Source organism: Larus michahellis, chromosome 13 (genome assembly GCF_964199755.1).
Source record: "Larus michahellis chromosome 13, bLarMic1.1, whole genome shotgun sequence".
Lineage (NCBI taxonomy): Eukaryota > Metazoa > Chordata > Aves > Charadriiformes > Laridae > Larus > Larus michahellis.
This window is the reverse complement of record NC_133908.1, coordinates 9,094,674-9,107,559: the sequence shown is the minus strand read 5'-3', so window position 1 is coordinate 9,107,559 and position 12,886 is coordinate 9,094,674. Positions and strand designations below refer to the sequence as shown.

The window sequence follows — 12,886 nt, the reverse complement described above, 5'->3', positions numbered from 1 at the left end:
CATAACACCTCCAGGGCAGAGCCCAGTTACTAGTCCTGTGTCTGGGCAGTGCTTGGCGTGGTGTGGACTGTGCTAATGCTGCAGAATGGGAGACTAGATACCACTGCAATCCAAATCAGTAAAATTATTAGGAGTGATTTGTTCATTGCATGGCGTTTTGTCTCTTCATCAATCTCAGGAAGAATCTCATATGGGGTTTATATGAAAGATGGGTAAAACAGCAGGGATATAAGTAGCATGTACTTAAATGGTAAATGGCCCTGCTTCATCAGATCACTCAGTCAGAACAGAGCACTTTCTGCTACATCCCTGAATTAAGTGGGACAAAGCAGCACACAAAGGGGGACCTTTGTTCCTTCCGCTGTTACCCAATACAGAATGACAGGGTACAGAACAAATATGCAATATTCTTTTAAGTATGCTAGACATTTTAGCATCGATTCCTTTTTTTTAAAATTTCAAGGTATTGCTGAAATCACATGCCAGTTTTACAGTATGCTACATTCAATGTAAGACAGTCTTGTCTCACAGAACTTACAAACCTAAATAAACAACATACAGCAGCGAGGGAATTGGCCTCCTACCATACTGCTCAGTTCAAGGTAGTTTGTTACTCTGTCTTTTAAGAAGGTTGAGCCCTCTTTTCCTCTCTTCTCTGATGTTCAAAGGAAATTTCATAATGGAGTTTCCTCTTGTCCCTCATTCTGTGTGCTGTCTATAAGCACCAGCAAAGCAACTGTTTTTTTTACTTTACATAACATTTAATCTTGGATAACCAAGACCGCTCCCAGAGAGTAAACGAAGTGACTGAGATCTCTGTTTTCCCAAACACCACTACCCTTATTTTCATCCTTTCTCTGCTGATGGTGAGTCAGGCTGTCTCTATTTGGCTGGCATGACTTGGCATTTTGTACCATTTGGGGTGTGGATTTCGCATTCGAGAAAATTTGAACCTGGCAATACCAAGCAAGAAGCTGTTTTCGGAAAAGGAAGTTTAGAATGTATTCTTTCCTGCAACCGTCCTTCAAAATTATCTAATTACCCACCAGCAGAAGATGATAGGAAGAAAAAGCAACAAAACAAACCAGAGATAAAGCAAAAGTGAATTGGTTCTAATAAAGCATATAGCTGCTTGGAATTGAAAAGGAACCTTTTACGTAGCTGTTCTGCAGTCACTGTTTGTGAACCAAAGGTGGTCATTAGAACTGCTCATACTACAAACATCAGCCATCTGTCAGAGATTTAGCTTTGGTGATTTCTGCTATAGGCCAGGATTCTTGCGAGGAATCTACAAGTCTTTTCTGAAAAATTAAAACAATGTCCCCTCCCCCATATTCTCTGATTTTTTCCTGTTTTCATTTGATGTTCCACTGGTGGGAACCCACCATGTCTAAGAAGACACTGAAACTGGGAGGGTAGCAAATATACACAACAAATGCAAACATACTTGAGAGGGAAGAGCACAGGAGGCTATATGCAAAGAAACTTAGTACACGTTAAATGTTCATCCAAAGTGTTTTCATGTGAATTAGGCATTTTAAAAAAAACCTGTCATTCCTGGACCCTGAATAAGATCCTCTATAGAAACCCAGTTGGTACAGCAGGAAAGTATGAATACATTTTCTTTAGTTCACCACTGTACCTGGATAACAAAACCAGATTAAAATAGAAATAAAACTGAATGAGCTCTTGGCTGGAACCTGAGCTGGCCCCAGGTGGAGATAAAGTCGGCACAGCTCATTGCGACTGATGATGGTGAGGGCAGAAGGGAGATACTGCTAATGCTAACGGGAACAATCTTCACAGCAGCAGTGGCTGGCACTGATGCCAGACGACCAGCCCTAGGAAAAACACAAGTGAAGATTTGCTCCAAGAGACCTTCTATTTCCCGGCCTTGCGCACACCTCCTTTTCCCTTTTCTGTTCCTATAGCCTATCTCACCTCCCAAGAGTAAAAAATGGGAAAACCATTCTCCCTTCTGAGCTCTCATTTCCAAACCAATGAAGTCTGTGAAACCTCACTGCTTCCTCCTAAAGCTGTCAGCTCTCTCTCAAATGGCAATAGAATCATTCATTTTAACAAGAACGTTACATACATATTCATTTTTTTCTTTAAATAGCCACTATTTTACAGCAATTCAGTTTTTATTTTTCTTCCATATGTTAGTCTATTCTGTTGTGGCCCTACGTCTATCAGTATATAAGAACAGAACTTGTAAGGTTATAACAGATGGTAATGAAACAGTTCTCCCTTAATCACAGAAAACATATTTTAATGCAATTAAAATAATTTCAGATTTACTTTCCTAGTACTAAATGATAGGGAAGTCAATGAGGGCACTTATTTATATCTGTGTAGGATAAAAAGAAGGCTCAATGGAAAACCAAGAAAAGCATCCTGGCCTACAAGTCTATGAGTCATTCTGTGTGGCACATGCCTGCCTATAGCTTAGCAACGAACCAACTCAGATGACAGAAAATGTAGAGAGCAAATATATCATCTAAAACCAACTCTTGTATGTTGATATGTGAATCCAGTTGGATTACAGGGAAACAGAGACTTTGCCTTTATTTTCTTCAAATGCACTTGAAGTTTACAGTAATTTTTGTTCTTCTAGGGATTAAAAAAAATATATATATCAGCTGTAATTAAAAATACATTTCAACACTTGCTGAATTTTATCATCCTGTGATTTTATCTGTTTTCTTTCTAAAACTGATTTGTTCCATGGTTGTATTTGCCTCGTATTGGAAGGAAAATCAGACCCAAAAATACACTAAGGGAAACTGTATAAATGGGAACTCTGACAAAAGCCTTATAAATAGCTTCAAAGTCAAGTGAGCACAAGTGTGCCCAGCTGTCACAATTTGGGTCTGAGCAGAACATCAGAGCTTTTCTCCCAGCTTGTCCTGGCAGACAGAGTGGGTGACTCTCCAGGGTGGATCAAGTCTTCAGGCACAGGGCAAGATTACTGTAACCTAAAAATAGCTTCCTAAATTCATATGTAGGCTGTCAACTATCCAACTTCATTTCAGAAATGCCAATCACACAATATTCTGCTGAGCGTTTTGAAAGCCTTTTGTAGAAACTTGCGATAGTTCCTATACTGGTTCTGAACCTAATTTTAGTTGAACTTTTTAAAAAATGTTGCCATCAGTAACTGTTGAGGAACTGTGTAAATCCGTTGTGAGAAATAGCTTTATATTGTAGGAGTAGACTAAACGTACTCTTTTACACAAGCAAATTGCTTTCTTTAAAAATAAATGTACCTCTTGGTAGGCAGCTTAGGAAGCGGAGACTTTTTTTTTGTGGCAAACATGAAAAGAAGCTACAATTATTTTAACAATGAATGCCTAAAAATGTATGCATGGAGGAAAAGAAACATCAGTTCACCACGAATGGTGATATCACATGTGGGTAATACAGTTGAAGACAGACTAGGAGATCCTTTCATATAAACCATTATTATGATCCTCATGGCAAATCCAGGAGACTGCTGGGCTTAGACGTAGTTTAGGCTGGGTTTAGACTAGATGACTAGTTTATACATACTAAACTACAATTCTTTGTGAGTTATTTGTTGTGGGGATAAAAAATATTTCCTCAACAGAAGTGCAAGAAATAGGGACAGATTGAAAGAACAGCCACGGCCTTCTGGGGCTACGAGCTTAGTTTTCAAAAACTCGATCTGCAACTCACTTCGCTCTAGAGCAGCTCTTTTTTGGCAGAATTGGCATCGTGATTACAGCCACAGCATAACCAAAATACCCCATCTTTGTAGCCAGAGGAGGTGTGTAAATGTTATGACCTCAGAGCTCACAAAGGAGCTGCATTCTGGTTATGCTCATAATCTACCCACTTTCTGCTTAAGAAAAACATGTCTACTTTCTAAGCTGTCTAACAAATAGTAGCATTTTTGTTCTTTAATTAATTATTTTGCATACTAGAGGCATATCCTACAATATAAAGCTTTTTATTAACAAGGCTTTACATAGTTCCTCTATATGTTAACATTTTTCAAAAAAAATGCTTATTTTAAACACTTGCTTATAACCCCACACCCCCCCAAAAAAACCCAGGCAAGTTTTCAGACAGATTCTGACATGTCTTGGATTGAAAATGGTTACTCACCACTTTGTCTTCCTCTTGTTCTTTAGTCAAGGGCTTATCCACTTTTGAAAATGACTGATTTGCCTTGGGGGAATCCAGTACAGAACAGCCATGATCTCGAATGCGACCGATAGCAGCCTTCTGTAATAGAAGGAAAAGCGGCTGAGAGCATTTCAGCTGCCTAGAGAGAAGCCTAAATTGGCTTACAGGACTTCTGACTTCATTACAAGTCAGCCAGCACCATTTTGCTAGTTACAACTTCAAGGTAACGAACATATTTCTTGGATGTTTCTTCTTTCCTTTCTATATGCTTTTGTCTTCTTCCTTTCCAAAACATTCATGGCCTGTCTTGCATCTTCAATTCAAGCTTTGGAGACACTGGGCAGGTATTCCGACACACCTGTAAAGTAAACTGCCTTTCCCTTTCTCCTCCCAAGACTTTTCTAATGACAACCAAGATAGTCACAGGAGAAATAAGTATGGCTCAAAGTTTCCCTTTTCCTCTAAGGAGTTTTATTGCAGATGAGCAGCCAAAGTGCTTTTGAACCTTAGAAGCTAGTACTTTCAGTAAGACAGCCTCCCAGACACTTGGTAGGTATTGTGAGGCAACAGGTCAAACTCCTTAAAAGCAGCAGCACTGAGCCTTTCCTTCTGGAGAGCAAGGGGCTTCCTGTCAGCACTCGGAGATTCTCCACCCAATGGGAACAGTGAAGTGTTTTATACCCAGTAGTAATAGATTGTTCTTACTTTGCTGTTTATAAACAGCTAATAGCCATACAACAAGGCAGCACGTGCCAGCTAAAGGCATAGTCATGCACAGAGTGAATCTTACAGTTTCAGCCATGTTTTAGAAAGGGAGTAATTTTCCTCCCATCCAGAATTGGGACAGAGGTAAATAACATTTTCTTAGGCCAGCAATCTAAAAGATTTATATCAGGTGAAACAAAATGCTGTGTATCAACACCTAGCAACATATTCTGGGGTTTGGTTTAATCATATTTAAAAATTAAAGGTAAATTTCTACTGAAAACACGCACTTGATATTTCAAACAGTTTCAGAATGGGGTAGCCTGATGGCTGCAGGTTTTGCCCTCAAAAGTAGCTGGTGCTTTCCACTTGCCTTTCTGTTTTGTTCTGAACTGCAGACACAGTGCCCCGATTTGAGATGAAAAAGATAAGAACAGATTTCAGGAGAAATATCTACAGACAGAGCATCTTGTTTCTCCTTGATTAAGAAAGAGCTCAAGGGTGAAGAGTACAATATGCAGCTCCCAATCAGTTGGGATGCATTTATATGCTGAGGAGCAAGTATCTAGCTTGCACTGCAGTGAATTCATAGACTGCTTAGTTTCAAGAGCATTTTGCAAAAGACTGTTTAAAAATCCATCAAAAAGTGATTGAAAGGAAAGTATATCTGCAAACTACATGCAAAACATACAAAACTCATGGAGTTTTGAATCAGTGTTCTTTTATTGTGCAAGCATATACAAAAATAAAATGGAAAGTGCATGGGAAAATTGAGATTTGAAAAAGAAGAAAGAAACAAGGACTTTTTCCTGGGGAAAAAATGGCTATACATTCCTGCCATTCAGTACAGAATCAATGATTCAGTTCCAAAAGAAAAATCACTTCCCTTATCTAAAATGACAGGTCAGACACCAAGCCACTGAGCCATGTATGTCTAGTTACGATCCTTGTATTTCAGTAACAGCTAAAACCCACATTAAGAGAAATTATTCTTGCAACATTTGTGGAGAGGAATTCAATCTAAGCTTCCTGCCTCAGTTGAAGAGAGAAAGCAATCAAAAGCGTGACTGCTCCTACTGAGCGCCACACAGAGCTTTCTATATCTCGTGTATTCTGGGTTGTCCAGCTGGGACTGAAAAGCTGGTGTCTACAGGATACAAATTAAAAGATTCAGACTGAAGATGCAACTTCGCTAATGCTTGTATTGCTTGTTTAATGATGGTGCGAATACCCTTACTGGCATTCATCTGCAGTCTGTACTTGAATTACACACTTCAGAAGGGCAAAAGATGTGCTTTCTGTGGTTAGCAGAAGGAAAACATTTGGGGAGAATTAGCAGATTTAAATTAGAATTGTGCTTACTGGCACAATAGATTAATGCACAAATTCATCTTGTGAACCACAGGTTTAAGTCTACTTCGCACGTAGGCCTGAGCCACGAACCTTTGAAGCTAACAGGAGTGTTGCTGCGAATTTCAATGAGAGAGGCTGTAGAAGTCCCTCCTTCAGCAGACAAATAGTCCAGCAGAGAAACTAGACTGGAGCAGCTCATTTGTACGTGTACAGGTATTTCAGAAGCTCACTTAGCTGTCTATTCATATTTACTTGCAGTCTTCCCCAAAATTTAAATGCATTGTTTTTAGCCTGTTGAACTTTTAACTTCTACCACATTCTAGAATGGTCCTGTGTTATATATTTTAAATATACTTCAGTGAAATTAAAATCTACTCCTCATCTGTCTACTTGCCTCAAAGGAACAGAAGGTAGGTAGGAGATCAGCTGCCCTTTGTAGCATCTCTTGAAGTCAGTGGAAAGATTCCCATAGGAGTTGATTTGATTCAATTCTAGATAAATGGCCAGCCATATTGCAATAGAAACTGCAAGCCTTTGGACCCTCTCTGAGATTAAGGTTTTTCTTATCAGTTTCAAATCATCAAGGACTGCATCATCAGCCATTGTAACCTGGAGTAGCGCCACCGCTGTCAGTGAAGCAATGCTTCATTGGGGTACCAAATGAAGATCCAGCCTGTGACAAAAGATGCGTCTCCTCAGGGACTATATACTATTTAGGCATTGCTAATGATGTGTGTAAGTAGAATTGTCTACTTTAGCAGCAAATTCACAAATGCGTATGAAAATACTGGTGAAATTTTTATTAGCTACTAAAATGCTAATGATGCTCTGAATTTCTTATACACAAGTGAGTATGTCTCTTAGTTAGAAACAAAGCTGTCGATTCCCAAAATGAAAATAAACTGCAAGTCAAATTTCATCTCCAATAAGTGCTAACAGAAATGCTAACAGAAACATTGCTAGACTAATGCATATATGTTAATGCAATAGTAGTACTCCTATAAAGCCATAACAGCCTTTAATAGGCTCAGCTTTATTTCACCTATAATTTATTTTGTTCGACATCACATTGAACAAGCCTGAACCTATAAGCCTCCTACTCCAACCGCAGTGAGCAGGTGATTCTCATGGGACAGATGATACCCAGAATGAGGGCCCATGTTTGTGCATTACAAGCAGCTGCGACATTTTTCTAAACAAAAATGTGCAAAGTGAGTATAGAGGAAATTGTACGGCAATACCCTGAATTATTGAAAGGCTAGCTATGCAGAACAAACATAATTAAAGGGTCTCATTATCTTCTAAATAATCATTGTAAATAATGCTTTAGATAATTACTTCATTAGTTCTCAAAACACTGGCTTTTATTCTCCTCTGAGATTCCATCCACTAACTCTACACTGAATAAATTGCCAAAAGGGAAAATCAAAAGCAGAGCAAGTATGTGAGCTGGAAATGGAACGTGTACTTGTATGAACTGATTTAAACCCAGGATGTTTTGAAACGTTTTTTGCAATTGTTCAGAAGGTTAAGAGTGGTTGGGGTTTGTTTATTATTATTTTTAATAACGCATGTGGTTTTTTTCTTCAGATTGCTTTCTGGTGCAGTTAGATTCATTTGCTAGCAGCTATATTTATCCATTTAAAATAGCTGACAGCAGCGTGGATAGAACCAGATTAGTCTATATCATGGATGACTGTCCTGAGCTAAACATACCTATTGCCATTTTTCTTCACTACAAACGCCATGAGGTGGATTCAATAATAGAAGAGACTATGCCTCTAAAAGCAACAGCCTAAACAAAAGGAAAGCAGAGACCAAGAGAAGGAATGGGCAGAAAAATCTAAGACCTGCGGTTCGATGGCTCAGTAGATAAGTAAGTCTGCATTTGGAAGCGTTTTGGGTTTTTTTTCCACAGCATTCTGACTGCACCGCCAGTAATTAAAGCAATGGCATGACAAAGTGGCAGATATTTTCCTGGTCAGGTCCCAAGTCACTCTGTAGCATTGCAGAAGGCTGATACTAACAAGTCAGGATATTTTAAAAGGCCTTTGCCAAAAGTCCATTAAAGACATTAAGTAGCAAGAGGAAAACAGTAAGTCTGCAGAGCATGTTAGCAATCATCCAGTCCTTTAGGTAGAAGGGGCACAGTAGACAAATCAGCAAAATTTTAAACTGAGAAAAGAGAATAAATTGTCACAAAGGCAATTACTGACATTTTGAAAAAGGAGATCAGCAGCAACCACAAAGCCTGGCCTCTCAGGTAAGTCTGGCCAACGAGGCAAGAGACCTGCTTCTGCTGCGGCAGCTTCTGGGAATGGTTTTTACGAGCTTCGGGTTGATTTTGCAGAGGCAGCGTAGCTGAATTGCTCACACTACACAGATACCAGGTATCAGGTCTTTTCCCTAGACTTGGGTCCAGATTGCTAGCTGTGCTTAAATAGGAAACCCCAGGGAATGGCCTGAAAGAATAAAACTGGAGTTAATTGTGTTTTCTGAGAGCATTTCTATCCAGCTGAAATTTACAGCATTAAATATACCAGGTTGTGAGGGAGCTCCAAATGAAATGGTTTTGTCTACTCCATCGTCAGCATTCAAAGGATTTGCTTTCCACTTGCCCAATAGAAAACCTAACAATAAATTAAAAACAAAACAGGGTTTAGTCATACTTTTAAAAGACAGCACCTTTCACGACCAGGAGCCTGCTGTTTTGGACCAGTGACAGAACACAAGTCAACCTGCCAAGAGTCAGTCGATGTTCTGGCCAACGCACAGCATCTACGTTGTGGCCAAATTCCTGGAGGTGCGCGTGAAGTGTGCTACTGGAAAACCCTTGTGAAAAGCTCTGCAGAGAGAAAGGCTGATTAAGAAGATTAAACCAATTGCATAAAATTGTTTAGAAGATGAACTATGAAGTGAAATAGCATTCTTCCAGACCACTGAATGAGTGGGAGTAACAGTGCGGGGGTTTTGCATGCTCCATTGATGTGAGATTATAACGACTGAGAGAAAAGGCTCCCTCCCGCAGGGAGGACAGGGCATCTCTTACTCCCAGGCTACTTCCAATGCCAGAGCGCACAGTTGCAATGGCAGTTTCTCTTCGTCTGCAGGAATCCTTTGACACTTTTAATGAGGAACCAATTTTAGGCCTCATTTATAGCAGTGGATGAAGTCATGACTGCAAAGGGTTATACATGGACCAAAGTTTTCACATTGAAAAACAAAACGTACAGAAAATGGAGGTGTCAATACTAGTTCTTTCAGTTCAACTTTCTTCCCTGAATCATTTCCCACATCTATAAAGTACAAACAATGTTTGCCACAATAGTGTTGTGGATTTCTCTAAAGCACTTTGAAACTTGAGATTTTAAAGCTGTCTTCATCAATTTGGACACCCACTACTTAACCGTGCTCTAGATAAGAACTGGGCAATCCAACACTGCCAGATAGCTCTGAAAAAAAATAAATCACAGCTGTAGCAGAGTTACTCATCTTATAAAATCTTACAGGTAATTTTCTTCCTCTGGCTAAAATAATCTCAAAATACAGATGCCTCTTTCAAATAAAAAGTTTATGAAGTTTTCATCTAGAAGCCTGGCAAAACATAAATCCCATTTCAATTTTTTTTTACAGTAACGGTAAACACATAGCATGAACTTTTAGAAGTCTCGTAGGAGCATTTCTTTTAACACTCTTTCACACACATCCCAAAGGCAAAAACAGTCCTGTAGGCTGAAAGAGGCAGCCAGGTACCAACAGTGTGCTCTGCCACACGGCCCTGCCCGAGCTCCAACAAGGAGCACATCAGTGACTTGGACAAACTAGGACTCAATCTTCCAGTTTCACCCGCAAGCAGAACAGCTCTGCAAGAGCTCTGATGAGCGTTTGATGCTACAGTGACCTACAAATGCGAGCCAAGGGAACCCTTGACCAGGCTTTCACATAGTTGTAATTCCTCTTCTACTGAGCAATATCCAACTGGACAGACACGTGTTTTAGGTAGTACAGAACTACTCATAACGAAGAAAACACAATCTGGTTATGTTTGTTGAGAAATATCATAGCCAGTCCCCCCCCGCCCCAGCCCTTTGTCTAAAGCTTATATTGAGTCTAGAGTATGCCCTTCAAAATAACCATTTATATCCTTCAATTAACAGAAATTTGTTCCACAAGCAGGACAAGGAAAAAATTCTTCTCAAGGCCAGATTCTCTTCCTATGAATTTTTCAACTAGCAAAATGTTATTTTGTTTGATGGACTCCCTATAGAAAAACAATTCCATTAATCCACAGAATATCAAGAGATACTGTTCTACTATACGAACAGTCATGATAGAGAAAGTTTGGGTTTTAAAAAAAATAAATCCATGCTTATGTTTAAAAGAATCAGCTAATGAAAACCAAAGGTGTTTGAGAGTATGAGAATCTGGTCTGTTCTCACTGATGATGCTGCTTTGAGCGGGAGGCTGCAGGAGATGACCTGCAGAGATTGCTTCCAACCCCAGTAATTCTCCAATTCTACGATATATAGATGTTCACTATAGGCTATTGTCACAATTCAGGAAAGCAGAAAGCTTAAGAAAGAAGCCAAAGATTTCTTTACAACAAGCTGCCAATATTATTATACACGTTAATTCTTGCATGCCTTCTCATCTACCAGCCTCCACATCTCATTTCAGAAATTAGCAGACTTGCTCAATGTTAAAAACATTGATGAAAATTATGTAATAGCAGACTCGAAGAAGTAAAAACCTTGTAACTACAGAAAGTTAACCATTCTATGCAAAAATGCAAATAACTTTGTCAAATATGTATTGCAGTTGCCTCTCCATTTTCTGTAAGAATACATAAAAGGACCATAAGGTGAGCTGTTGCGTAAATGGCACCTCTGCTGAGTCCCTATTCATTCTCACCTATTCTCGAAACCGAGCTGCGCTCCATGTTACTTTCATGCTGTCCAGCTCAGTTTACTTTCAATTGACAGTAACGAGCATGGCCTCACCCAACAGTCTCATGTTCTTTCTGAAATATGGATATAGGAAATGTAATTTTGTATGCAAGATAATCCTTGTTTTCTTCCCAACCCAGTCTGCTATAATTAGCTATTTCTATCATAGCTTAGCCATTTTCTAAGAACTATTTACTCTTGAACATCAAAATCCTTCTTTCCCCCTCCTTGCACTAAAATGGATTCAAATGCAGCCAATAAAAGCAATCTGTTCTTTACAACACATAACCACAATTATTTTGTAATTACTTACCATTTCCATATATTTTCCTTCATAAAAACCTTTATTCCAGAAGTACTTTTATTCTTCAGAACCTAGTTACAAGTGCTTAGAGAATGCTCTTTTTTTATTCCAAAACACTCATTTGTAAGTGCTTTACTACTGGCAGAACGACTTTGCATGTTTGACAGAGGGGGCTAAAAGCGGCTGCAAACAGTGCTACGTAACGAGGAGCCAATTACTGTACATGACGGGGAAGGCTGAGCTGACCCACAGGTGCAAGGCCTGCCCCGCTGCGTGCAAGGACGAATGCCATGGTTATTTTCAGAAGTTGCATACAAGCCACATGAACACATCAAGTCAAATTTAACATTAGGTAACGTAAGTCTTTAAACCCCCATCCACCACCCTCCCCAACAAAAAAAACCCCACATCCAAACCATTCTCTCAAAACCACGTTAAGCACAACTAACTGAAAGGGTGTTGGTGTTTGTTTTTTAGTAATATCATTTGTATACAGATAAACATCCTTCCTCATAGGCAGCAGTTCCCTCATTTCCCTTTGTCTTCTATTTTATTTATCAGGCTTGTATTCAGCGAAATTCACATAGTGCTATGCTAAACAAATCCTGCATTGCCTAGAAATGTCTGCTCTGTGTTTTACACTACAGAGCAAAAAGAAGCAGAATAAAGATGGATTAATTTTTGAAACAGCTTCAATTCATTGTATTGAATTCATTTATGTTCTGACTTGGTGCTTTCTCCACAGGTGGTACGGCACCACTGTGAGAAGCAGCAGACACACCCGCACTTACAAATAATCTTAGGGATTTTGGTTGTACAGATCTTTGTAAGAATGTAACATTAACATTTAACATTTTCCCTACACGAAGAGTTTACTTTCTTGGTTTGCCTTTATGGGCAAGTTTGCCTTATTAATTGCTAAGTTCAGCATTCCCACTGCTATCTGATTTTCCCAATACCACAAATACATACTGAACTAAACATAATGGCTCAATTATCTCACAGTTAGTCATAAACTGGCCAATTCCTAACTCCTGGGTGCGTTGCTATTAGCTCTGCATGGCATTATCCTCAGTGCTGTTAGACTGTTACAAAAGTTACAATGACAGTTTATTTCTGTACTAAGACAGCAGTGACTCAAATGAAAGCAAACGAAACCCTGGGCATTCTTTCCTCAAAGTTTCACCAAAAAAAGCCCCCCCGCAACAAAAGCGGCACAACCCACCTTTCCCCTTGCACAGCACCACGCTGACACTGCTCCTGCCCGTGTCAAAGGCTGGTGGCGGCTCCATCAGGCTCCGGCTCCTGCTCAGCACCAGGGACGTGCAGAGCTGCTGCAGCCAGAGGGAGCCGGGTTACCCAGAGAGGATGGGCACGGCTTCGGATACCACCACGCAACACCCCAAAAAGCTGCCAGAGCAGAAAT

General features: G+C 39.7%; 1 protein-coding gene across 1 annotated transcript in view; it reads right to left on the bottom strand.

The window, feature by feature from the left end:
- LOC141750572 (uncharacterized) overlaps nucleotides 1-11,608 on the bottom strand; it is a 104,732-nt gene extending 93,124 nt beyond the window's left edge. Inside the window, exons 1-2 of the mRNA XM_074605925.1 lie at nucleotides 11,470-11,608; nucleotides 4,132-4,251 (exon numbers count right to left, since the gene is read on the bottom strand). Coding sequence (XP_074462026.1) covers nucleotides 4,132-4,251; nucleotides 11,470-11,478 — 129 coding nt within the window. The 5' untranslated portion in view covers nucleotides 11,479-11,608. The remainder of the gene's footprint in view (nucleotides 1-4,131; nucleotides 4,252-11,469) is intronic.
- Between the last annotated feature and the right edge of the window lie 1,278 nt (nucleotides 11,609-12,886).